Source organism: Euleptes europaea, chromosome 1 (genome assembly GCF_029931775.1).
Source record: "Euleptes europaea isolate rEulEur1 chromosome 1, rEulEur1.hap1, whole genome shotgun sequence".
Classification (NCBI taxonomy): domain Eukaryota; kingdom Metazoa; phylum Chordata; class Lepidosauria; order Squamata; family Sphaerodactylidae; genus Euleptes; species Euleptes europaea.
Window position 1 is genome coordinate 96,058,439 of NC_079312.1, and position 27,044 is coordinate 96,085,482.

The following is a 27,044-nucleotide window of genomic DNA, read 5'->3' on the forward strand; positions in this document are numbered from 1 at the left end:
GGGGTCCCTAATCCAAATAGCTTTCTGTCTGTGCTTTCTAGTTTGTAGGAACTCTCTTATATACAGTATAGACTTTGGGCACTTTCACACAGCCCAAATAATGCACTTTCAATGCACTTTGAAGGTGGATTTTACTGTGTGAACTGGCGAAATCCACTTGCAAATGATTGTTAAGGTGCACTGAAAGTGGATTGAAAGTGCATTATTTGGGCTGTGTGAAAGTGCCCTAAATGAGGCTTGTGAAATGTCATTCAGTTGATAACTTTTGGCAGCTAATCAGATCCAAGTAACCAGGCTAGGAAGATTTACAAAAGGTATGTGTTAAATAAGTTCAGCTGGTGATATTCCCCCCCCCCCCATGCAATTCGAACTAGAAACATTCTGTAGCTGTCCTGTAACCTCTGTGGAGTCGAATTCAGGGAAAATATATGCAACTTTATCTACCAGATGCCTTGCAGAAAACACAGAGCAGGCCTCCAAATATTCTTTATCTTCCTTAGGATTAAGATGGAGAAAGCAATTCACTACTGAGAAGAGATCCACAGCTTGGCTTTGTGCATATACAATGATGGCTGACAAGGTGTTATGCATCGCCACTTCACTGCCATGGAGTAGACACAATTATGTGCAAAGATAGACTGGGAAGTCAAAACACCCCTGGAAATGGTCATACCTTCTTCTGCTGCCATGCCCCCTTACTTAATGGAGTGCCCTAGAGACAGCTGAAGAGAAAGGAGGTGCTGCCACACTTTGCTGGCTGTAACACACCAAGATTGGCAGGGCAAAGTCAAGTGGTGCTGTGTCCGTACTTCTTCTCACAGGCTGAAGCCATGCCTGTGCTGCTTCTCTCTGTCCAAGCTAGGTACCCCTTTGTCTGTGCTCCTCTTCACAGGGCAAAATTGATGTGCCTGTGTTTTTCCTTGCCAGCCACATCAGGGCCAGGCTGGAACAGTGTGCCTGTGCCCCTCCTTGCAGGCTATGCCTGGAACAGCCAGCAGGGCAAAGCCAGGCCCCACCATGTCTTTGCTTCTCAGATGGTGAAGATTGGCCTACCCAGCAAGGTATAGTGGTTAAGAGCGGTGGTTTGGAGCGGTGGACTCTAATCTGGAGAACCGGGTTTGATTCCCCACTCCTTCACAAGAGTGGCATACACTAATATGGTGAACCGAGTTGGTTTCCCCACTCCTACACATGAAGCCAGCTGGGTGACCTTGGGCTAGTCACAGCTCTCTTAGAGCTCTCTCAGCCCCACCTACCTCACATGGTGTCTGTTGTGGGGAGAGGAAGGGAAGGTGATTGTAAGCCATTTTGATTCTTCCTTCAGTGATAGAGAAAGTTGGCATATAAAAACCAGCTCTTCTTCTTCTTCTTCTTCCCTCCCCCCCCCTTTGCTGGCTGCACCAATTCCAGGTTGGCAGAAATTGAAGCTGGTGATGTCATTGGGTCTTTAGGGTTATATTATATTTATTTTAATCTGATGTTAATTTTATATATTTTTATATTTATTGGATTTTAATCATATATGTTATATGTTGTTAGCTGCCCCAAGCTCCACTGTGGCAGGGAAAGGGGCAGAAGAGAAATCGAATAAAAGAAAAGAAATGCTCCTTCTTGCTGGTTGTTGCTATAGGCAAGGTATAGGCAAGGTTCAGATTTTTTTTTGGTAAAGTAAAAAAGGCCAGTCTGCCCTTGATAACATGCTCCAACATCTGCTCAGTCATGCTCACAAGGTCCACTATGAACCAGAGAATAAAACATTAAAAATTATATTAATACAAACTGAAGTATTTTCATATCTATTTTGTAGTTGACATTAAAGTAAAGCAAGTTCTTGAGGTGTAAAACGGCATTCTTGATGGAAGGTAATAATTTATACAGACCAACTTAAATTTTTAGTGAGCTTTAAACAAAGCTGAAAGGATTTTAATTGACTTTAGGTAATACATTAAACAAATTTAAAAGTGAGGTACGAAACTTGTTGTACATAGAACTAGAAAACTTCTATATTTTTGTAGGTGGGGGTTTTCTTTTTGTTTTCATTAACATATGGTGAAAACATGTGGTATAAATAAAGTTAACTAAATTTATATAAGTACTAAAGGTGGGGGCGGATGTTGCCTTTAAGGTTACCATGGAAACCAGGAAGTTACCAAGAAAACATACAGACATTTGGACTCTGGGAAGCAAGCTGGCTACTTTGGAGGTCTTCAAGATGAGATAAACCAAGCATTGTATGAAGATGCTGTACACAATCAGCTGTAGGCCAGTTATTGCTGAGTAGACATAGAAACCTTGTATGTGAAGGTACAAGGCTGTAGATGTGTCCATTCTTGCCATGTGTTGTTGAAATGGGCAGAAAAGAATGTGATGCCATTGATATGCAGTCAACAACAGACCTCATATAGATCAGCCCCAGGGTACAATACAATTAAGCTGAAGTAATACATTTTTTTGGTGATGCAGAAATGGCTAGATGGAAGAATTTTCATAGTTGTTCTCCGGGGGCTGCCTCTTATTTTCTTTTACACAGTTGTAAATCAGGAATAATTTTACCAAGAGCTTTACAGTCAAACTGAGATCAGGATTTGGCTCCCTACAGCTTATTCCAGACAATTTAATGGATTGCGCCTTTTCCTTACCTCACTGAACCAGGTCAGTTCCCATTGTTTTCAAGTTTTAAAAAAATGATGAGAGGAAATAAATGTATTCGGTTTGAGCCTCATAACTTAACCCTTTCTTTATAAGCCCAGAACCTAAATTCCCACAACAGTTTTCCTGACATTAAACACCTAAATAAATTGAAGTTCTTGTTGATCACAATAGAATTAACTTCAATTAACTTTGGGCAAGACTGCGTCCTTGTTAAAACTGTAGGTAACTAACAATAGGGGCATTCTTCCTACCACCGTTGAAAGATTTATTAGTTTGTATCATTTGTCTTTCCAAACAAAATTCTTTCTTTGCTGGTAGATATAGTCAGGGGTTGTCTTTTTAAAGAAGTACACTTATCAGGGGACTGCAATAGCTATCAGGGTTAAAAGTTTGAGTATTGCCTGCTACATGAGTACCGTATTGTCCGGCGTATAAGACGACTGGGCGTATAAGACGACCCCCAACTTTTCCAGTTAAAATATAGAGTTTGGGATATACTCCTCCGCAGCCAAGGCCCGCCCCTCGCGCGCTCCCCTGCCGCCCCCCTTTGTTCGCCTTTTGCACAAGGGCTGGGAGCCGGGCCGGGCCAAGGCGGCGCCTGTTCTTGGAAGAGCCCCGCCTGGGGAGTTGGTCACATTCTTGGCCACGCTGCAAGAGCGGAGCCAGACGCACCAACACGGAGGCGGGGAGGGAGGGAGGCAGGGGGGGCCGAGGAGGAGGAGAAGGAGAGCGCAGCCCGCCTGCATTCGCTCAGCCCCGAACCACCCTCAGTCTGGGCTGGAGCGCGGCTGCAGTCGCAATGCCGGAGCGGGTGGGCAGGAGCCAGGAGGCGGAGAAGGACGCGGGGAGAGCGGCCTCCCCAGCCCCGGCCAGCCAGCCGCCTGCCTGCCTGCCTTGCGCCGCCGCCGGAGCGCGGCCGAGCACTTCCCTCCGTGTGCCCCAGCGCGCCTCGCCGGGCTCGCCTCCCCTCCCTCCTCCGGCAGACATGGACAGAGTGGAGGCGGCTCCCCAGGCAGATTCTCCAGTCCGGCTCGGAAGTTTCAGCACCCACCCTATAAGACAACACCCGGTGTATAAGACGACCCCCGACTTTTGAGAAGATTTTCCTGGGTTAAAAAGTCGTCTTATACGCCGGACAAGACGGTAAATGTCAAACTAATTATGTGCAGAAAATATAGATATGCTGCCACTATAAAATCAGTAAGTTATTTCCACCCATCACTGTCATAAGAACAGCCATGCTGGATCAGACCAAGGCCCATCAAGTCCATCAATCTGTTCACACGGTGGCCAACCAGGTGCCTCTAGGAAGCCCACAAACAAGACCACTGCAGCAGCATTGTCCTGCCTGTGTTCCACAGCACCTAATATAATAGGCAGGCTCCTCTGATGCTAGAGAGAATAAGTATGCATCATGACTAGTATTTATTTTGACTAGTAGCCATGGATAACCCTATTCTCCATGAACATGCCCACTCCCCTCTTAAAGCTTTCCAAGTTGGCAGCCATCACCACATCCTGGGGCAGGGAGTTCCACAATCCTCATTGGAAAAAAATTTCTCCCAAAAGTAAGTCACTAAAAAAAGGGCATTCAGGGATTTTATATTCAGGGTTTTTTTTTTAAATAGAAGCATTAGCCACTAGATTAATAAACTACCTATAAATCTGATGGTGTGTTATCATAGTTTTATATTGAGATATATTCTGTGATTGCTATTACATGATGTATTTTAATTTCCTTTATGAAAAATCCTGCTTTATTGCTATGGCTTATTTGCTGATGCAATAAAGACTGTGGTGATGATACTGAAATACAAGCAATGATAAGCATTTGCACTGTTCAATAAAATGCAAAATTAAAAAATAAACTATGTGAGATATCATTTATGATGTTTTAAACCTGTAGAAGTATTCCCATTACAATATTTTCATAGATGTTAAAAAACTCTATGCACTATTTCCTAGGTTACCATTCTTACTTACCCTATATCTATTCCTGTCTTATAAATGCTAACAATTAAACTAAATTAATCTCTAGTGTTGGGAAGATGAGGAATTATGTCCCATAAAAGATTCTGGTCTGCGGCAGTGAGCCATAACTACCAGGAACAAGCTTCATAACATTTTCCAAAATGTCATGTGTAAGACTGCTAAGGCTGAATGGAAAGTTTTGTGCTATGCACAGAAAAGTCTTGATTCTTCCCACAATTTTTTTTATTTACCAAAATGAGAAATATGGAGTGTGAGCCAAGCCATGAGGCCTAATCCTTAGAAGGCAATGAAAGTTCAGCCAAGAACAGTGCCATCCAAAGCAAAGTTATACCCTCCTAAACCCACTGAGTGACTTGGATTTTGTGCACTCCTCACAAAATGGAATTCTAAACTGGGATTAAACTGAGGTTTAGAATCCTAGTGTGTGTGGTGTAATCAAATTCCAACTCACTGAGGCACCTACATTCATATATCATGAATTTGAACTTAATCAAATCAAGACATTTTGCATAAAGTTCTAAGCCTGCACTAAGTAGGGAGGTGTGAAGAATAAGAGGATCATGCAAGAATAGCGACAAGCTGTGTTTGTGCAATAATCGGAGCTTAATGACAGCTTTTTGTGACATCTAAATGCAGCCCAGTCTCTAATTGATAGCAAGTAGGTAAATCTCTAGGTGCCAGTTATCCCACTTGACATTTATCCGAGCAGCGTTAGCAGCACACGAGTTTTGAGATAAACTATAAATCGAAATGGAATCATAGGATATATCAAGCACTTTTTCCAAAAAATTGTATGTTTCCGTGTAGTATGAATATGTTTTGAAATGCTGTACCATCTTTATCATATTCAAGGTTATATTTGCTGCACAGAAATTTACAAGCTATATTGTTATAAAGTAAACGTTTGACTTTGGATTTTTCATTGCAGGGCTGAAAACAAAGTTTGGTCTCCTAATATTTTAGAAGATGGAAAAGCACAAGCTTACAGAGTCAATGTTGAACCAGAACCACAGGTATGGGGCCCTTCATTTCTATAACATATTTGCTATTTATTAAGAACAGAAGGCAACTTCTTTGTTTCCAAGAGCAAACTATTGATAAACTATTGTCGAAGGCTTTCACGGTCAGAGTTCATTGGTTCTTGTAGGTTATCCGGGCTGTGTGACTGTGGTCTTGGTATTTTCTTTCCTGACGTTTCGCCAGCAGCTGTGGCAGGCATCTTCAGAGGAGTAACACTGAAGGACAGTGTCTCTCAGTGTCAAGTGTGTAGGAAGAGTAATATATAGTCAGAAAGGGGTTGGGACAATGATTCAGCTCAAACCCAACCCCTTTCTGACTATATATTACTCTTCCTACACACTTGACACTGAGAGACACTGTCCTTCAGTGTTACTCCTCTGAAGATGCCTGCCACAGCTGCTGGCGAAACGTCAGGAAAGAAAATACCAAGACCACGGTCACACAGCCCGGATAACCTACAAGAACTATTGATAAACTATTGATAGAAGGATTGAATGCAATTCTCCTATGTATCTTTCAGCGCACAGAAAACATTATAACCCAGTAATAACCCACTTTTGACATAACAGGTGTGGTTTGATGATGCAAAGAGTGTTTCAAATGCTTACTGGGGCAAGCATAATGTGTCGACCAGCACAAGATGACTTTTTGTATTCTGCCTTTGTTTCCTAGCTTAATCGGTTAGAGAAACTTACTCTATCAAATATTTTCAATAGACAGATATTTCCCAAACTTTTCCATCTATTATTATCATTCAGTCATAGTATAGCGAAGTATCTGGCACCCATACCAAACATAAAAGTAGCACAACAGAGCCCCCGAAGGAAGCTGATGCAGAAAAATATGGCTTTCTACCCAATAAAGGGGGGAGGCGTACCCAACAATATGTAGTCAATGCAGACCTTTGACAGGCTGAGTGGAAGCAAGTGATTTATTGTTTGTTTCCATTCAGTCTAAGCAAAATTGCCCATGGGGACATCTGCCCACATAAATTGGGGTGGGGGTGGGAAGGGGTAGAGAGCTAGGGAACATAATGCTTATTTCTTCCCCAACTTCCATAAAGAGTGCTGGGGGAGGGGAATTCTCAATAACTTGAGATAGCTGATCTTATTGGGGCTCTCTCATGGTACAACATGCTTTGTATAAAACATGACTGGCATATATTCTTTTATGTGGCTTTTTATTATTGTTTAACCCTTAGCGTGGACCCAGGTCACTTCAGAGATCTGGCTTAAAGACAGATCTTCGCACGTTTACGTTTGCTATAAATGGCAGTTGAGAATGGCTGCCAAGAACCACATCAGTACTTAACACTCACTAGAGATATAACCTTTGCTAAAGCCATATCTCTACCTGACCTAAATAGCCCAGGCTAGCCCAATCTCAGAAGCTAAACAGAGTCAGTCTAGGTCAGTATTTGGATAGGAGACCACTAAGGAATACTAGGGTCACTATGCAGAGGCAGGCAATGGTAAACCACTTCTGAATGTCTCTTGCCTTGAAAACTGGATGGAGTCATCAAACGTTGGCTGTGACTTGATGCTAGTCCAATGTATCCAAGACCTGTTAGAAGGTATAATGATTACAACTAATTTTATGTCTTTTTTGGAGGCTGATGCAATCATGTCCCCCATCACATTGTTGGCATGCTGGGATACTCCTGACCTGTCTCATATTTCATATCTTCCATAGTAATCCCAGGTTGTTCCCCCTCCTTTTGATAGGCACACTTCTTGGTGAGTTAGTGCATACCAGTTTCCAGGGACCTTGCAAAACAAAACAGCAGAAAACCAAGCACAAGTCAGATGTATTTAGATGATGGTTAATTCTTTAAATTACAAAGTGCCAAGTAGGTAAGCACTTATCAGTCTTCCCATTGCCTTTGCACTCTCTGGCCAAAGCACTGGAAGGTAGAAGATTTACTCTTACTGAGCACTTGGCTAGAATATTACCTGCATGTTTTCCTTTACGGGGTTCATTTTCTTTTTAAAAAAAGAATTGGAAATTCAGAAAAGAGCCTCGGGCTGAACCTTTCCTTGGTTGCCTCTTTCCACGGTTGCCATCTTGGTGACTATGTCCCTGTGTTCTCTGTTTGTTTTGTTTTCTAAGATAATCATGCTTTCCTTTTGTTTTGTAAAAAAAACACAACATGCACAATTCCACCACCAGAGGGAGATAGTTGTGAATTTCCTGCATTGTGCCAGGTGTTGGACTAGATGACCCTGGTGGTCCCTTCCAACTCTATGATTCTATAAGTAGGGCTAGAATAAGGAGATCAGTCATTCTTCTAATCTGACATTGTGTCCCCAGCATTGGTCACTGTTAGTCATGAGTTCAAGAAGCAATGAAGTGCAAATAATAATAACATTATCTGGCACTCCTTGTGAACTATCAGTTATCATTCCCCCCCCCCCACAGAGATTTTGGGGAAGCTATTATTACCCTGACATTAACAGTGTGACTCATGCCAAGGGCAGAATTGCATGTTATATATAGAAAACTATAGCTTAGTCTTTATAATATCTCTGCAATAGGAAACTAAAAACAACTTTTTCGAGGAAGCAAGTAGTTAAGACCTTTAAAAATCAAGTAACGGCTTGGGAAGTAAAGTATATACGAAAGGTTCTAATTGTTTATGTTTTTTTTTAACGGATTACAACCATGTAGGCTGTGCTTTAAAGGGGGAAAGTAGTGTGAAGGGAGGAATTATTTGACACCCCCCAACACTGAAAATCACCGATCCAAGCGTTTTTGTGTGTCTGTAGTAAGAATCCATATTTTAAAAAATATGTCCTAACGACAGACAGAACAAAAATGATTCTTGTTCAGAAGTATTAGAACCCTTCATACTTACTTCACAGTTACTTGATTTTTGAAGGTCTTAATTACTTGCTTCCTCCAAATAAGTTGTGTTTTAAGTTTACTATTGCAGAGATATTATAAAGACTAACTATAGTTTTCTAAAAGACAAATCTTTAAAGAATGTCTGTTGCCTCTGCCATGGATATAAGAAAGTCTCTTAACTATCAACCTCCCTCCCCACAAATCTGCAATATGGGACTGATATTATACGGGCCTGATTAACAGCTCTGAACATTCTGAAATACTATACATAAATGATTCTAATTTGTTTCACTATCTGCATTATAAGCTCCATTTAAAAGTTCATAACCATGACCACAGCCAAGGTATTTTTCTCTTCTAGAAAAAAAGAATGCCTGTGCCACTGAAGGAAGGACTGTATTGGTATAAATGCTCTTGTTCTTTCTTTCTTATAGAATGTTAGTCAAAATACACCCATATGGTGTTGATAAAAGAGTGGGGATGTTTGCTTTCTTGACCACTTGCCTATTGTCAGATTTGACAGTTTGCTGGCACAGCAAAGATTGGAAACTCATGTTTCAGGCTGTGAGGTTAGACTCTGTTCTTGTTAATTGACAGTAGTTGCAGATTCTTGGTCATTAGGGGGGAAATTTTTAAAAAGGCCTGCTTCAAAATGGGTGCCAGCAGCTTTGTGGTAATTCACAGGGCAGAAACTGTAACAGGAAAACAGGGGGTTTAGCAATACACTGCAGAGTTTTTTACAGCAAGGTCACTGTTTCATTTCCTAATGCTCAGTGGTTTCTAATGAATTCAGTCTTAGGTCCCTTTGGCAAAAGGTCCTTGATCATAAAACAACCATTGGTACCTGGTATTTAGCAATTTGATGCCCTTGACTGCATCTTCAGCAGGAAAGTATGGAAACCAGAGAATGGAGCTTAGACCTATTTGCGTGAGGTCCACGTCCATCTGGGATCTTGTTCGAACAAGCAGCTATCCTTAATTGGGCCATCCACAATGCCCACGTAAAGCTAAAGAAAGAAATTAAAATCTTTTCATTTCCCCTTTTTGAAGTTCTGTGTGTCAGTAATGATAGGATTAGTGTCATGCTAATCTAACAAGCATTTAGCCAAATTGATTTCCTGTAGGGCAGGATTCTACTAATAGGAGAGCAACGAAACTTTGCTTAAAATTGAATATGAATTTTCAAGGTATGTAACTCCATTACATACAAAGAAATATAATGTGTAATTTTGGGATAATACAATATAGCATGTTTTCAATCATGATGTTTTAAAAGAAAAAGTTAACAAAGCAAGGAGTTATAAATGAGCTGTGACGTTCCTGAAATAAATGGCAGGTTGGGAGACGCCACAAAACCATTTTGGAAGCAAATTCCTTCTTCACTCATGAAAACTGAGCAAGCCTAATTATCCCTGCTGCATTTCATATGAAAACAAGCACTTAGAATGCTACAGCAGAAGGTTTGCTTCAACATCCCTTTGCTTTGCTAAGTGTAATTGGTTACAGGTGTAGTGAACATATTTTTAAAAGCAAAGCTTTAAATTGTGAATACTTTAAAAGTATTTGTTGTAGGACTTTAAGGCCTGCTTTACTTGAAATTTGGTGGTCAGTTGAAATTGCTCCGCACATTTTGTTTTCTTCAATTCACCATGATGGTCCAGTTGTGTTTTAAGTGGCGCACAAAATTCTTTCTTGCATGGCGCTGAAAAGCGATCCTAAATATGGATGAGACTGATAGCATGTTAAAAATGAGTTCTTGATCATGCTACCCTCTGTACATAGCTTGACATGCAGAAGGAACCAATCAGTACCATTAATACATTAATTTTAAGTGACCAACATGAGTCTATGTGGTTGTATGAATGGACTCATATTCAGGTTTGCTTCTCAGTTGAATTTCTGCTCATTTACTTTGACCCCAGAAACCTGAGATCTTATCAGACTGGCTTCATAGCATTTCCCTGTGAAAAAGAATAGGGCTTTCAGGATTACCCTCAGCTTGGAGTAGAATATTCATGTATGTAGTTGTCACTAATCATCCACGTATATCTTAACTAGGGTTGCCAGCTTCAGGTTGGAAAATATCTGGAGATTTCGGGGGTAGAGCCTAAGGAGGGTTGGGTTTGGGGAGGAGAGGGACTTCAATGGGGTATAATGCCTTAGAGTCCACCTTCCAAAGTGGCCGTTTTCTCCAGGTGAACTGATCTCTGTCAGCTGGAGATCAGTTGTTATAGTGGGAGATTGCCAGCTGCCACCTGGAGGCTGGCAACCATAGTATTAACTAATGTGATTTGGAACAGAATTTTCTGCATGAGTATTTGTGGGAATTCTTTACAATGAAAGACCAGAATATTTTACAATGAAGGACTTCAAACTTTCTGCTAAGGAAAAGAAATTAAACAAACCTTTTTTGGAGATCTGTGTGTAAGATGGTCATCATCAAGTAAGAATTTGAATTTGAAACCAATAGAAAATAGAGCCAGTCTGTTTGTATCACATAGCACCATCTAAAATATCCTCTGTGTAGTATTTTTCCCTGTACCTCCATGATATGAAGTGGAGCTCAGCACATGGTTCTTTCTCATCATGTGGAACATCGTTATCAATAGAGTTGCCAGGTCCTTCTTCACCACCAATGGGAAGTTTTTGGGGCGGAGCCTGAGGAGGGCTGGGTTGGGGGAGGGACTTCAATGCCGTAGAGTCCAGTTGCCAAAGTGGCCGTTTTCTCCAGGTGAACTGATCTCTATTGGCTGGAGATCAGTTGTAATAGCAGGAGATCACCAGATACTACCTGGACGTTGGCAACCCTAATTATCAAATATTTCTGATATTAGCTGACAATTGTATAAACTCTTGATGCATTCTTAATGGGATCTGGTGGTGCATGTTGAGCTTTCCTAGATACACATTATAGGGGAGGTGTGTAAAAGATATCATATAATATCCAATTCAGACAGAATCCTTGTGATAAACATTTCATAGGTCATCACTGGGAATGCCTGTCCCATGTTCATAGGGTTGCCTATTTTAGAGAATACAGGATAGTTGGGGATAGGGTTGCCAGGTCCCCCCTTTCCTCCGGCGGGAGGCTTTTGGGGCAGAGCTGAGGGGATTGCACACACACAGATGGCCACACTGACAAGCGTGCGCATCACTTCCGGTTTACACCCGGAGTTTGAGTGGTAAAAGGCCCCTTGCAAGGGGCCCTTTTACCACTCAAACTGAGTTTGAGTCTAAGGCCCCTCGGGATGTGGCGATTCTGGGTGTAAACCAGAAGTGATGTGCCACTGTGTGTAGGTGCATGTGCATGTTTGCCCGCCGACCGTCAGCTGGTCGACAGGCAGGGGGGTGGATTGGCGGGGGTCTTCCTGCCACCACTGAGCACCTGGCAACCCTATTTGGAGATTCTTTTCCCAACTGTTGTGCAGAATGCAGCAGCTTGGCTATTACGTTAGATGGAGCATGCGTATTACTCCCATCCTGCAGGCACTTCTCTGCCTGCCCATCAGCTACCGGGCTCAATTTGAGGCATTAGATATCACCTACAAAGCACTTCATGGCCTTGGACCCTCATATCTGCGAAACCGCCTCCCCCCTATGCTCTGCCACAACAGCTTCGGAGCAGGTTCTTCTGCGGGTGCTAACCTGCAAATGGGCAAAATCAAACACAGCCCATACACATGCCTTCTCCATTGTGGCCCTCACCTTATTCAAGAAGGGTTTTCTACACAGGCAATAGACTTGCATGGTACTGAATGATTCACAAAGTTACTTAGTTAAATTATTAGGGACTGTGATCTATACTACTGTGTATAGCTTGTTGACATGAGAATCCTACTACGGAATTTTGCATCATTTAATGTGTCATCTTAATACTTATGCTTTGCTCCAGTTCTGTTTTTAGACTTCTGGTTGGTTCTACAACCCTAATCTTATTGCATTGTTTACTGAATATCCCATCCATCGATTGTATTGCCTCACTCTGTGTAATCTGCCTTGAGTTCAAGTGAGAAAGGTGGCCTATAAATAAATAAATGACATAATTAAATAAATGATATATTGAAACATGTTTTTGTCAATTTGAGCAAAATTCCTGTTAATTTTACTGCTCATTTTAACCACAATACTGTGATGAGTTTTGCTGTCCTGATTAGCCTGAATGTCCCTGTCGTCATAGTTTTGCTTGACAAGAAAACAGATGGCCAGGGCCCCAACACTGTCCCCAGATGGACAGTGAAGAAAGCTGATAGGAAGAAAATAGATTCCTTTGAAATGTGGTGTTGGAGGAGAGTGTTACGGATTCCGTGGACTGCCAAAAAAACAAATCAGTGGGTTATAGATCAAATCAAGCCTGAACTGACCCTAGAAGCTAAAATGACTAAACTGAGGCTGTCGTATTTTGGTCACGTCATGAGACGACAAGAGTCACTGGAAAAGACCGTCATGTTAGGAAAAGTAGAGGGCAGCAGGAAAAGAGGAAGACCCAACAAGAGATGGATTGACTCAATAAAGGAAGCCACAGCCTTCAATTTGCAAGATCTGAGCAAGGCTGTCAAAGATAGGACATTTTGGAGGACTTTATTCATAGGGTCGCCATGAGTCGGAGGCGACTTGACGGCACTTAACACACACACAGGGCCCCAACAAAGAGCGTTCATGTTCTTGATGGTAGAAATCTCTCTCCCCTGCCCGTGGAATGTTGTTACTGAGTAGCACATTTTATCCCACCCTTCCTCTAAGGAGCTGGGGGTGGGGGATAAGTGTTTCTCCCCTCCTTCTTTTTACCCTCATAATAACCCTGTGTGGTAGGTTGGCCTGACAGCAAGTGACTGGCCCAAAGCCATCTAATAAATTTCTTGGCAAGTGGGGATTTGAACCCAATCTCCCTTGTTTTAATCCCATACACTGTATACTATACCACAATGGTATAGTGACACCCCTTAGAATTTGGGGAAGGAAAAAATAGGCAAAGAGGGGGCCTGGTTTGAATCTGAAAACAGATGGAGAGACAGAATTACAATCAGACGCTGTAGTTGTTTTAGCTGGAGTTGGCTGAAAGTAGCCATCTAGGAATCTGAGGCAAGAACATTGGAAGTGCAATCTATGACCCTTCCATTATGCTATGCTCATACATGTATAAATAAAACAGATTACAAGTACACTATAAGCCTTCCATGTCCCGTAGTGGTCCCCTGCTTAGAATCTTTCCAGTCAGGGAAGGAGGGCAAATATAATATGATTACAAACCTGAATCAAGATGTTACCTACCAGCTGTACTCAAATCCTTCTGGAGAATTTTGTTGTTGCTGTTACGATGAACTTCATTCTTTCACACGAAAGATGTTAAAAAGATTTTTTTTTAAATTGAAACAGTGATACCAAACAAAAGAATCATTTGTGGGTTAAAATCTTTAGTTTAATTTAATAAGGTGCACCACTAAAGTGTTTGTGTGTGTGGGGGGGTCTGCTTTTAGAAAAACAAAAGATGAGATAATACCCTGGCACAATTTTAGATTCCCAATCACTCGGGAACGCCAAGCATGTCAGAGGTCTGATTTAATGGCAGAAACATGCAGAAGCAATACAGCTACTGTTATTCAAATCAACCATGAATGGAAAGAATTTGTACTTCCCCTTTCCCCCATTCAAATGGCATGACTATTTTGAAAACTCAGATCAAATTGCTAGTGAGAAAGCTGTCAGAAAACATTGGTGTATCTCCACATTGATAAATGTTTTCTCCTTCATAAAATCACAATGAATGTTGTGTTCATTATGGAAGGTACCCCTAAATTAATTCTAAAGATGTCTTTTAAATGAATCTGATGTCACTACTGGAAAAATTACAATTGATTACAATAGTTTTTTTACTAGGACCTGCATTTCATTGCTTTACTCCATTTTAACTTAATGTTCTTACTAGCATAATTCATAAATGAGGATGCCTTCACAATTTAAAAAAACAACCTTTAGATGAGGATTCCTGGGAGAATTTGCCAGACAAAGGTATGGACAAACATTAACTATTTGTGGTCCAGAATTTCCTATCTGCTTCTGGGTTTAATAGCAGTAGGAATGATGAACTAGGCCTGGTCCACTGAGGCATAACTAGTATCACTGACCTGTATTAGCTCATCAGGTTTTGGCATGGACTAGGCTATGAGGAACCATAAGTCCCAAAGTTATCTAGAACTATGGATCATTTCTAGACTGACTGTGAATCATTTCTAGGCCATCTGTAATCATCAACTGTTCTGTTTAGCCGTGTCCAGTTTTTTCCAATTTAAGTGAGGCTGTGATTGCTGAATTTGATTTGATACCGAACAAAGGGCTGTGGCTCAGTGGTACAGCTCATGGTTTGCATACATGTGGTCCTAGGTTCAACCCTTCACTTCTATGCTTAAAGGATCTCAGAGAGCAAATAGTGGGAAAGGCTACTCTCTGAGGTCCTGGAGAGTAGCTGCTGGTTATGTGGACATTCTAGAGACTTTACAGAGACTTTAGTACAGCCGTTGACTAAAAAAAATGTGGTATATTATTTTATTATTTACAGATCTACCAAAAGATAGGAATATAATGGTGCTGTAACAATGATAGCTAAATTCACTGTCTTAATCTAACATCAGTACTGTATTTTTTAAAACATAGTAAAAACTAAGCAATATTTCCAACCAGGATGTCTTTTGATGCCACTCCTTTTACCAGAATACGCCGGTCTCAAGGCTGAAACACAGTATACATAAAAGTCTATGGATTAGTACTGGGGTCAGCAAACTCATTAGTCAAAAGAGCCAAATATCAACAGTACAACGATTGAGGTTTCTTTTGAGAGCCAAATTTCTTAAACTTAAACTATATAGGTAGGTACACTGTTTATTAACTTAATAAACTTTAATTAAAGTTTTAAGTCTTAATTAAACTATAGGTACACTGAATAAAACTTGATATCATACTTACTAGTGATCTTATTTATTGATAAAAATTAAATTGTAAGTCCCTGCCATTTCCCCCTCCCCGTCTGGAGTCCTCGTCTGGAGGCCTGGTCTACCGCCATAAAAGCCTATTGGTAGACCTGGCCTCCGGCTGAATCCATTTGGGAGGCCACGTCTACCCATTGGCTTTCTTGGCAGTAGGCCTGGCCTCCGGAGGCCCATAGAAGCCAATTGGTAGACCTGGCCTCTGAAGGGGGACTTTTTCCCCTCCTCGGAATCCAGGTCTACCGCCAAGAAAGCCAGTGGGTAGACATGTCTTCCCAATGGGACTCAGCCGGAGGCCAGGTCTACCAAAGGAAGCCCGCCCCGCCCAACAGCTGATAGGCGGGGGGGGGCAAGAACCACCGAGCCGCACGCCTAGCAATCGCGCAGATAGAGGGGAGGGGAGGCTTTAGCCTCCCAACCATTGAGGGCAAGGGAAAGGGGGACCTGGCCATTCTTCACGGCAGGGGGGGAGGAGAGACAGCGCGCCCGCTCGCCTGCTCTCTCGCACGCTCTCTCCCTCTCTCAGGCGCGCCGGCTCCACAGCCCGGCTGCCGGCGTGAACAGGCGCGAGAGCAGGGGCTCCGAACCAAGTTCGGAGAGCCGCACTCAACGGGCCAAAGAGCCGCATGCAGCTCGGGAGCCGCAGTTTGCAGACCCCTGGATTAGTATATTCCTCATGTTGCCTGTGTCCTTTAAGAAAGATGTAGTGATTTATCGCAGACATGTATATTGTTCGCTCTTCCTTCTCAAGGGAAAAAGAATAGATCATTGACCAGTGATTCATAATTGCCAGGAGAGAGCCAGTTCGCCATGTGAGGACACTAAATAATTAATTAGGCTGAAAACGCAGAGAAAATTTACCGAGAGAAGCCAAAACATTGCTGAAGGGGACTAAATTATGAATAAATGTGCAGAAGAATCTTATTTGGGGGGCAAATTTTCATGAGAAATATAGCACTACATTAACTGCCTTTTCAGTTCCTTTTGCAGCTTAATGAGGGAAAGGGATCCTTCCCAGGAGAGGAAAAAGCTCATAATGGAATTCCCCAGTAGAATTTTCTCTTCCACTCAACTGTGACAAGTCAAGAACCATCTCATAATGTGTGGACTTGGAAACTGCTTCATTTCAGGGGGCTTCAGTAATTGCATCATACATGTCTCAACACTTGGCTTCCGCATGATTTGTTCCTCAACCAAATACGTAGAAGATTTCAGCTTAGTTTCAAACAGTTTCAGATGGCCAGGATTCCTTCCCTAACCACTGTAACTTGCAGGTAAATTTTAGGGGAGGAGTTGGATATTTTTACTTTTAAAACTGCTAAAATCATATAAAGTTCCTATTTTTATCTTGCTATATCTTACTAACGCGACTGAAGCCTGCAAGAGACACAGTGAGGTCTTCAGTTCATAATGTCTCTTTTCCACACAGTCACTTCCTGTGAATAAATCACTCTGCATTCACTTGTTACCATTCTAATGTAGCTCCATTTGTAACCAAGCAACCATTTCTTTAAGTAAATAATCCCAATTCTTTGGTTCCGCTTAAGGGAAAAAGCCTTTCTGGACTGTACTGAACATTGTCAAATGTTCTGATGTGCTGAATCATTTGGAAAACTCGGTTACATCTGGATACTTATTTATTAATAATACAGAGGAATAGTTTGTTCAGGGCCTCAGATGAGAAAAACTGTTCTCCTGGAGGATTATATAGACATGGCCATCTGATTTTCAGACTATTAAGAATGGTATCCAGTTTATTAAGCCTACTATCTCAGCCAAGTAAAAACAGGTACTTTTTGATTTGTGTGTGTTAATTCGTTTACATAGATGTACCTTTACAGTTGTTTGTGATCATTTGCATATATGTACATTTACAATTGTACTGAGCCTAAGAAAAAATACCAGCAGCGTAGCAGACACTCCAAATAAAATACTGATGTAAAATAAAACACATTGGACTCCCAAAAAAGGCTGACAAACAGGGTAAACAGAGATAATTTGTTAGGACAGATCAAGTGCAAATTGGAAATGCCGAGTTAGACCTACTGGAATCTTTCATATCTGTCTGGACAGGTCCAGTCTTTGAACAGAGACAAGAGAGAGATTGGGCAATTGTAAAATCAAGTCTAGAAACGTTCCTGATTCTGGCCTATCAAAACTATCTCAAAATATAACATCACAATTATTAGCTTAGACTAGGGTTGCCAAGTACCCCCTGGCAACCGGCAGGGGAGGGGGGTGGGATCTTACTAGGCACAAAATGAGGTGGAAGCTGCTTTTACCATAGAGTTTTGCTCAGATACCGGAGCATCTCCCTCGTCGGCAGCGACATGATGACATCACTCCTGGAAGTGATGTCATCGCCCCGACATCGAGGCCTCATTTTGCACCTGGTAAGACCCCCACTGGCCAGCTGGATAGCACCGGGGGAGGGGCCCAAAGTGGGGGATCCTCTGTCCCTGTTGGGAGTCTGACAACCCTAGCATAGACAGAAGGGGCAATGGTCTGCCTCTGGCTTTCATTGGAAGAAAAAAACCTGACCGGCACCATTGCTAGGCCTATGACAAACAAAACAAGGAGAAATCATTTGGACACATAGTGAGAGTGTTTCTCTTTTCTATTAATGAAAACATGAACTAAAATATAGCTGGATTTCATCCACATGCTGTACGAGAACTTGGGAGATTTGTGAAACATTTACCTGTCTTTATATATTTAGAAACATACTCCTAAAAATACTGTCAGCTTCATTAAAAGCTAACTGCTCCGTTTTCACATATTTTTCCACTCAATTCCTCAGTTTGGAAAGCACTGTTACTCTGAATAACAGGCAGCCTTCTGCCAAGACTGCTGTATACTGAATCAGATCAACATCCTAATTAGTCCAGAGAGTATTGTGTACTCTGACTGGCAGCAGAACTCTGGGTCAAAGGTTTCTTGTAACCTTGCCGAGATTCTTAAGTGTATTGAACCTTGGACCTTACGCATACGAAGCATCTGCTTTATCAGTGAGTTGGTGCCCATCCTCTGGATTTTCAAATACAGTGCTTACAGCTCAAACAGTGAATTGTAAAGCATTTATTTTGGCTCAGTAGGGAATCCTTGGGAAATAATTGAGGTGATGGAAGAAGGAACAAACAGGAACAAGTAGATCACGATGGGTAGCTGTGTTAGTCTATCTGTTTCAGTAGAAAAGAGCAAGAGTCCAGCAGCACTTTAAAGACTAACAAAATTTCTGGCAGGGTATGAGCCTCCATGAGTTACAGCTCACTTCTTCAGATACGTAGTAGATATGTGTGTGTGTGTGTGTATTGGGGTGTCACACATAAGGCCCATGGGAAGCATTCCCACACACTCTAGATCAGGGCTGGCAAGGCATGGCCTGGCCCGACCAAGTGACATTTATGTCATATCCTGCCCTCGTAACAATTGAGTTTGACGCCCCTGGTATAGTATATAGTAGATATATAACATAAACAAGGGACTGAGGACACTGAAGATCAAAGGTCTGTGCTTTAAAACCACCCCCACCCCCAATTTTTCTTCTCAACCACAAGATAAATATGGAGAACTTTTTGGAACCTAGGTTCACAATTAGACTCCGAATGAAACTGCTCACTGTTCGTAGAATTTCATGATATAATGAAGAAAGCAAAATAATGTCAGCATTATTCAACCTTTCTGAAAAGGATGGTGTATAGTCTACTAAAATTTTGTTTTCAGTTTCATTTGATATAGCTAATAATTTGCTGACTTCCAGGAGCTGAGCCACATATGAAGGTTGTTACATGGGCATTTCATGTTGGAGTTTTATGTTTAAATGCTAATAGATGTGGAAAGCATACCAGATTTAAATCTGGGGCTACAAGAGTATAGTATAAAAATGGAGTGGAAAATACATTAATGCATTTAAATCTAAATACATATAAAGTGTGTGTGTGTGTGTGTGTGTGTGTATGCCATCAAGTCACAGCTGATTTATGGTGACTCCATAAGGTTTTCAAGGCAAGAGACGTTCAGAGGTGGGTTGCCGTTGCCTGCCTTTGCGTGGGCTGAGAGAGTTCTGAGAGAACTGTGACTGGCCCAAGGTCACCCAGCAGGTTTCATGTAAAGGAGTGGGGAATCGAACCTGGATCTCCAGATTAGAGTCCACCGCTCTTAACCACTACATGATGCTGGCTTTCTCCATACAAAGTAGGAACTGAAAAATTTATACTGTATTGTACCTACAACTAGAGGTCCTGGGGCATATCTGGGCCTCTGAGGGCTACCCGATGGATCCTCAGAACTTGCTAGCACTCTATCTAGTGTTGCCAGCTATGGGTTGGGAAATACCTGGAGATTTTGGGGGTGGAGCCTGGGAAGGGCAGTGTTTGGGGAGGGGAAGAACCTCAGCAGGATATAATGTCACAGAGTCCCCCCTCCAAAGAAGCCATTTTCTCCAGGAGAACTGTTCTTGGTTGTGTGAAGATCAATTGTAATAGCGAAAGTTCTCCAGGTGCCACCTGAAGCTTGGCAACTCTAATTCTATCCTAGAAGTGGAAGTAGGTCCTGTTGGAACCTAGATAGTAACTACAGACGGTGAAAATTATTTTGAAATAAGAGGAGTCATTTGAAGCTTCCTGCTAATATGGAAGCTGCCCAAAATGAAAAGGTCTTTTAGTAAATACATGCTGAAAATACAGCATTGAACAAGCTACTATGTGTGTGTGTGTGTGGGGGGGGGTCCTTCAATGTGCCTTGGCATGTTATGTTCCTGGAAAGAGTAAATAGACAACATCCAGAGCAGAGTTTCCAAGGCATGCAAAATTTGGCAGGATTCTATGCATTTGAAAACTAACATGAGTGCAGGCCTGTTTGCCTGGATTCCAGAATGTTGATCTAATACTACAGCCAGCTGCTGCAGTAGTGGCAGATGCCCTCAACTATAATGTTAAGGAGCAAACAGGAACATCAGGATTGTGTATGATACTCTATTTGCTCGCTATTATTAGGATATATTCCTGTATTTCTGTCGTTTGCATCACTCTTTCACTATTTTGCTTAAACAAGTGATTGTCATATGTGAGAGGTTTCATCCTCCCATGCAAAACTGGCTGTACAGGATATAAAGATGCTGAGATGTGATGCTGACAAAATCTGCAAATAACAGGCTCATTATGAATTTTCCCTGCTTGTTTTTATGAGTTGCACATCCTTCTTCTGAAGCTTGTACTCCATCTATAGTTTTAATACCATGATATATTCCAGACATATTATCCCACTTTTGTACCCTATGTGGCCAGTATTCTGAGGAGGCAGTCTAGAATAGTGGTTAGAGAAAATCATGGAAGAGGGCCATCAGTGGCCCATATGCCGGACCTGCATGTTGACGGGAAGTGTTCCTTTGAAGGCTAGTTGCTGGGAGACAACAGAAGGGCAAAGCTTTGGCCTCTATTGTCCCTGTAATGGGCTTTCTGGTACAGCTGGTCAACCATGTTGGAAACAGGATGCTGAACTAGATGAACCTTCATTTTGATCTGATCTTATGATCTGCTCTGATCTTTGCATGGTCGGAACTTGATTACTTTAACCCTTTTTGAGAAACTTTTTGATAGCTGGAGTTGACGTGGAAGGGTTACACAGTTCCCTAGGCAATGCACTATTGCCTGCCTACCCTCTCATACAAATCCTAAGCAGTTCTAAGTATTGTAGTTCAAGGGAGGGAATCTTGTGTACCTATTATCATATTTTGTTTTCTTTCGATATGAATTCATTATAGCTTCAGAGATAAGATGCCTCATTCTGCAATGTATATACATTGTACATAGTGAGGAACTGAAAGCATTGTAATTCTTATCCAGAAATAAATCATCCAGAATTACCATATTCTAAAAACACTCTTTAAATAGTTGTTTTCTTTAAAATAAAATATAATCCATACAATAACTGAAGCCACTGGGAATGATAAAATAGTTTAAAAGAATGAATCTCACTACAGCTGCCTTTTAATGTTGCTTTTATCACAGTTTTAATGCAAAGGAAAATGGTTCAAATCTCCCAACCTCAATTCCCCTATAGGTTTATGAAAACTTCATTTGCCATCTTGGGCCCCAGAGTCCATTGAGCATTACAGCCATATAAGCCACATATAAGACTGGGCAGAAGCATTTTTTTTCATAAATCTATTCTAAATTTAGAATGGGAGGGAAGGCAGCATGGTACAGCCCGATCTCATCAGATCTCGGAAGCTAAGCAGGGTCAGCCCTGGTTAGTATTTGGATGGGAGACCACCAAGGAATACCAGGGTTGCTGTCCAGAGGAAGGCACTGGCAAACCACCTCTGTGTCAGACTGCAGTACTTCATTGCGTTTCTTTCATAAGAAACTTCACTCCAGACGTAGTCGCGAGTTTAAAAGTTTTATTAAGAAAGCCAGCGAGTTCAGTAAGTCCATAGAAACATAAGGCTAGAATACAGACATGGGGAAACACTGGTACATTTATAGGGTACATACAATAGGATTGATTAGGTTCAGGGCATAATACAAAAGGACGAGGTGCGGCAGAGTTGTCTTGATGGCTCAGATATAAGGAAATAATACGGAAGGTAACTGCTGGTAACTACTCATTGAAAAACCCATACATGAAACTAACGCGTGAAATAGCTAGGTGATTTCCAGGGCTCCCAGGCATTGTTCCACGGGACCTGGTAACACACTAACGATTAGCCGGGCAGGTCTCCATTGAGGTGTAGATGCGGGGGGTGGGGGGTGGGCAGAACCAGAAAGCCTTAGCTGACACTCTGTTAGTCTCTTGCTATGAAAACCCCATAAGGGGTTTCCGTAAGTCGGCTGCGACTTGACGGCACTTTACACACATAAATTTAGGATACTGGAGGTGTTCTAACAAGAATTTGAGTACTAAAGATATATGAGGCATAGGATAAATGTTACAGAATACTTTTGTTTAACCACTGAAGAAGGGCTGTTACTCCTTCTAGACTAGATATATATATATATATATGCTACAAGATACAAGGGAGATTTATCTAAACAAGAATTGAATGCTTGGCAAAGAACAGAGCAGGAAAATACTAGTGTTATTAGAGGTACAAGACAAATGCTGGCACCTTGTCAGGGGTAGGGAGGGAAGAGGAGTTTACCCAAAGGACAAATTGTTTTGTAGCCTTTCAACTTTTATGAAAATAAAAAAGGCTGTAAAAATTTATATATGTTTTCCAATAAAGCATTTTATATATTTATTGGAGACGGTATGGACTCTGTGTAATGACCACCAAGGTCATTACATTAGAATGGTACATTAACCATCTTTATTATTAATGTGTTTCAGTGATATGACAGCAGCTGCTGAAATGGTATCTTTTTATTGGGCCAAATAGTCACTTGACAGTACTGTATATTTTTGGCTTGCTGTCCTTTTTTCAATTGTGGTTGTTCAGAACAAAAGTGAACAAACACTGTGGAATACATTCTAGTTGTTTGAAAATATGCCAGACTTCATTCTCTGAAAATTCAGTTTTTGTATATGCTCGCAAAAGCATTTGTTAGTTTCAAAAGATTGGGGCATGTTTTTAAAAGGTATAGGTTCGATAAACATGTTAAAAAAGAAGTATTATTATAATGGACGTACATTTTTTGTCTTTGCCATGTAAATCCTAGTTCATACATCATACATTGAAGCAGCCGTTTGAAATGGGTCAGTGTGGATGCAGTGCCGTGTGGCAGGCTTTGAAATGGCTTTCTGAGCATTTCAGCTGCTATTAATCACAGCAACACAAACCATGTAAAAAAAAGAGGCTTTACTTGCATGCTAAAAATCACCAAAACTCCATGGGAAGCTGCTTCACACAAAGGGCTTTCCATATGGAGCACTGTTCATGCAGGTCAAGCAGACCCTGACGTCACTGCTCAATCATGTGGCTCAGAAGACGAGGCACGGAAAATGTCTCATATACAAATGTGACATTGGGATGATTTTTGTATTGTACTGCTTGTGCTATAACTGATGTGTCTGTTCTCTGCATCCTTCACATCAACTGATTGATAATGGCTGCTTCCACACTAAGGGTTTTCTTCACTTCAGCTTCCATACTGGAGCAGTTTTTGAAGAGTAGCCATACAACATTGTACTCTAGACATGCTGCAGTTGTTTTTTCCCCATCCTCCACACACCTTTTCCAAAATCTTTTTGGAAGAAGACAGTGCAAGCATGTTACCATCTGGTAGGGAAGGTGTACATTTTCTAAAGTCATACCCATATTGGCACCATTTTCCTTCAGTCAGACCCTCACAAGTCACTCTTTTCCCTGCTGTGTCATAGGAGGGCTTTTTGAGACTATATATTGTTTCAGTAATTAGTATATACTATAGCAATTACCATTTCATAGAGAAACCCTCTGTGACCCCGTCCCCCGCCCTACCACCCAATGCAACCTCAGACTCAGAGGCTCGCCACCCATCTTGTCCCTATTTCTTTTTATGAGAGTCCTGACCCTTTTACACACCAGGTCCCCGCTCTCTTTCCTAGAGACACTGCCAGACAAGGCAGACCAGTTTCTTCTTCATCCACCTCCATCCAGATATTTCCCTGAGCGATTGAGTTATCTCTTTCACACTGCCACAATTTATACATATATCCAGGCCCAGGGCTAACTGGTTTGTTTGTGGAGTTTTTCCCCTAAGACAAGTCACTCTCAGTCAGCAGAGATGAAAAATAAGAAGTTAACTTTTATTCAAAACTTAAACACCTTTGGATACAACATTTCTCAACACTTGTACTTTTGGTCCCTAACTCTCTTCATGCTTTCAATCCTGTCAATTGCAAGCTATCTTTCTTACAGCCGGATTCTGACGCATGCTCTTTCACTCACAGACTCAATCCCATCTCCTTCTTACACCGTTCGTCCTGCTTTTGTCAACCTCCTCAAAACATTCCATCAGCTCTTATTGGCTGTCATCTGAGAGAGGTGGAACTGGATCACATGAACTCATGAAGCTGCCTTATACTGAATCAGAGCCGTGGTCCATCAATGTCAGTATTCTCTACTCAGACTGGCAGCGGCTCTCCAGGGTGTCAGGCAGAGGTCTCTCACATCACCTGCTAACTGGTCCTTACTGGAGATGCTGGGGATTGAACCTGGGACCTTCTGCATGCCAAGCAGATTCTGTACCACTGAGCCACGGACCCCTCCCCATCACATCTGCCCAACACATCCTCAAAAAGCTCTCTGGTGGCACAGTAGGGGGGGGAACTGTGTGGAAAATTTCTGTGTGTAAGCTTCATTGCCAATGCAAATGCCTGTGCACAATGTCAATAAATACAAAATAGATTATCAATATGGGGATGCAGCCATTATATGGCTGCATAAAGGTTACCGTATTTTTCGCTCCATAAGACTCACTTTTTCCTCCTCAAAAGTGAGGGGAAATGTCTGTGCGTCTTATGGAGTGAATGTGCGTCTTATGGACCCTAGCCCGGTCCATCCGGGACTCCCAGAGCCGGGCGGAGGGACCCCCACCCCTCCCGCCAGCTGGCTGGGCGTGCCGTAACAAAGCGAGCCAATGTTCCCCGCCCCGACGGACAGCTGGGAGGCGGGCGGGGCGCACCGAGCTGGGCGCGTCAGGACGCGGCGCTGGGAGGCGGGCGGGGCGCACAGAGCTGGGCGCGTCGGGACGGTGCGCTGGGAGGCGGGCTGGGCGCACAGAGCTGGGCGCGTCAGGACGGCACGAGCCGGCGTTCCCCGCCCCGACGGCCAGCTGGGAGGCGGATGGGGCGCACAGCTGGGCGCGTCGGGACGGTGCGCTGGGAGGCGGGCGGGGCGCACAGAGCTGGGCGCGTCGGGAGGGCGCAAGCCGGTGTTCCCCGTCCTGACGGCCAGCTGGAAGGTGGGCGGGCCCGCACAGAGCCCGCTGGGCGCGTCGGGACGGCGCGAGCCAGTGTTCCCCGATCCGACGGCCAGCTGGGGGGGGGCATCTTATGGTCAGGTGCGTCTTATGGAGCGAAAAATATGGTACTTTCATGGCCATCTTCTGGAAAGAGGGGGAAAACTCAGCTCCAGTTGAATTCCAGCAGGGCCCGCCCTTTACAAATGAGCATCATACATATTTCAGTCATGCTGAATTCAGCCATGAGCAATTTTGATGGTGCAGCCCACAAACCCTCCACTACATTTGGGATGGCAAGGCAAAAGCTAGTCCATACTGCATTCAATGCATGGCAGCAGAGTATATACAAATGAGTGGGCTGAACTGTTCCCATGACCTTAACAAGCTTGGGTGGTTGCAAGAACAAGCAGTGTCTTGGTTTATTCAAGCAAAAGTTGTGTCACAAGCAAGGCGGGAGGTGGGAATAAAATATTTATATAAAGAACAGCTTTTTCACAAAAGGCTGAAAGCAGCTAGTTTTACCAAGCTGCTACATTCAGGATAAATCTTTACCACAAGGGTAGTCCTCCTGAAGATTATTCCCTTAAACTTTCCTCTTAAACTTTTACATGACCTGCTGACATCCTGCTAGCATGCAGATGTGGAGAAACCCACACTTGTAATTGAACTTCTCATACAAAACATGCTGAAGTTTTGTGCCAGATTTCAGTTTCATGGGTGAAAGCAAAGATTGCTGAAAAATGTATTTCATAACTTTCACACCAGCCTAAACAGGGAAATCCCAATATCCCAAATCAGACTCTCCAGCCAAGATTTAACTCATACTGTTTATATACTCTTATTACAAAATGTAAGCTTGATGTATCTGGGTTTGCTGTTCAAAGTTCTATAAACACACTTTGAAGATGTTCCCACTGAAATTTATTTTGATCTGGATATTTGGAGCATATCAGTAGTTCACAAGTTGTTGACGGAAGGACATAACAAATAAGACTGAATAAGCACGGCACAGATAGTCAGGGCATTCTAAGCTAATATAAGGTCATCTTATTGTAGGCTTTTTTTCTTAGTCCAATTCTTTTGTCTATTGATGTTTCTATGGTTTTTATGCAACTGCTTTTCAGGAAACCACAACAGAAAAGAATACTAATTTCAAGAAAAAGGGACCCACATTTTTCTTAAGCCATCTGAAAGCTGCTGTTCTCTTGGTTGCTGTTTCTTTGCGCTTTTATCCAATAAACATTGTTTTAATTTAGGATATTTTGTATTGCATTTGCCTGAGGGGAAGCTAGTAAAATTTTAATTCATCCCTGCAATAGCATGGGGGAATATATATTACTTTGCTCATAGCAATGTAATTTTCTTTCATCATTTTTGTCTCGCTTGAGGATTTATTTTCCTGAACAGAAATATACAGCACTAATCCCCTCATGGTAAGTTAAATTGTACAATTTATTTTTCTGAAATACGTTTTTTTGTTGTGATTTTATGCCGCCACTTTTCTTAATAGCACCACAAGAGATTGATTCAGATAAGTATATTGCTCTGCAGGCTTTATAAGAAAATCTATAATTTGTAATATACAATAAAACTGTCACCTAATCCTTTATAATCATACCCCACACTTCTTCAAGCCTGTTTTTCTCGTCCTTCTCCCAAACCACCTTTTTGGCAT

General features: G+C 42.1%; 1 protein-coding gene across 1 annotated transcript in view; it reads left to right on the plus strand.

Moving 5' to 3' along the window:
• PDLIM4 (PDZ and LIM domain 4) overlaps positions 1-27,044 on the plus strand; it is a 94,578-nt gene that overhangs the window by 41,545 nt on the left and 25,989 nt on the right. The window contains exon 3 of the mRNA XM_056856012.1: positions 5,573-5,657. Coding sequence (XP_056711990.1) covers positions 5,573-5,657 — 85 coding nt within the window. The remainder of the gene's footprint in view (positions 1-5,572; positions 5,658-27,044) is intronic.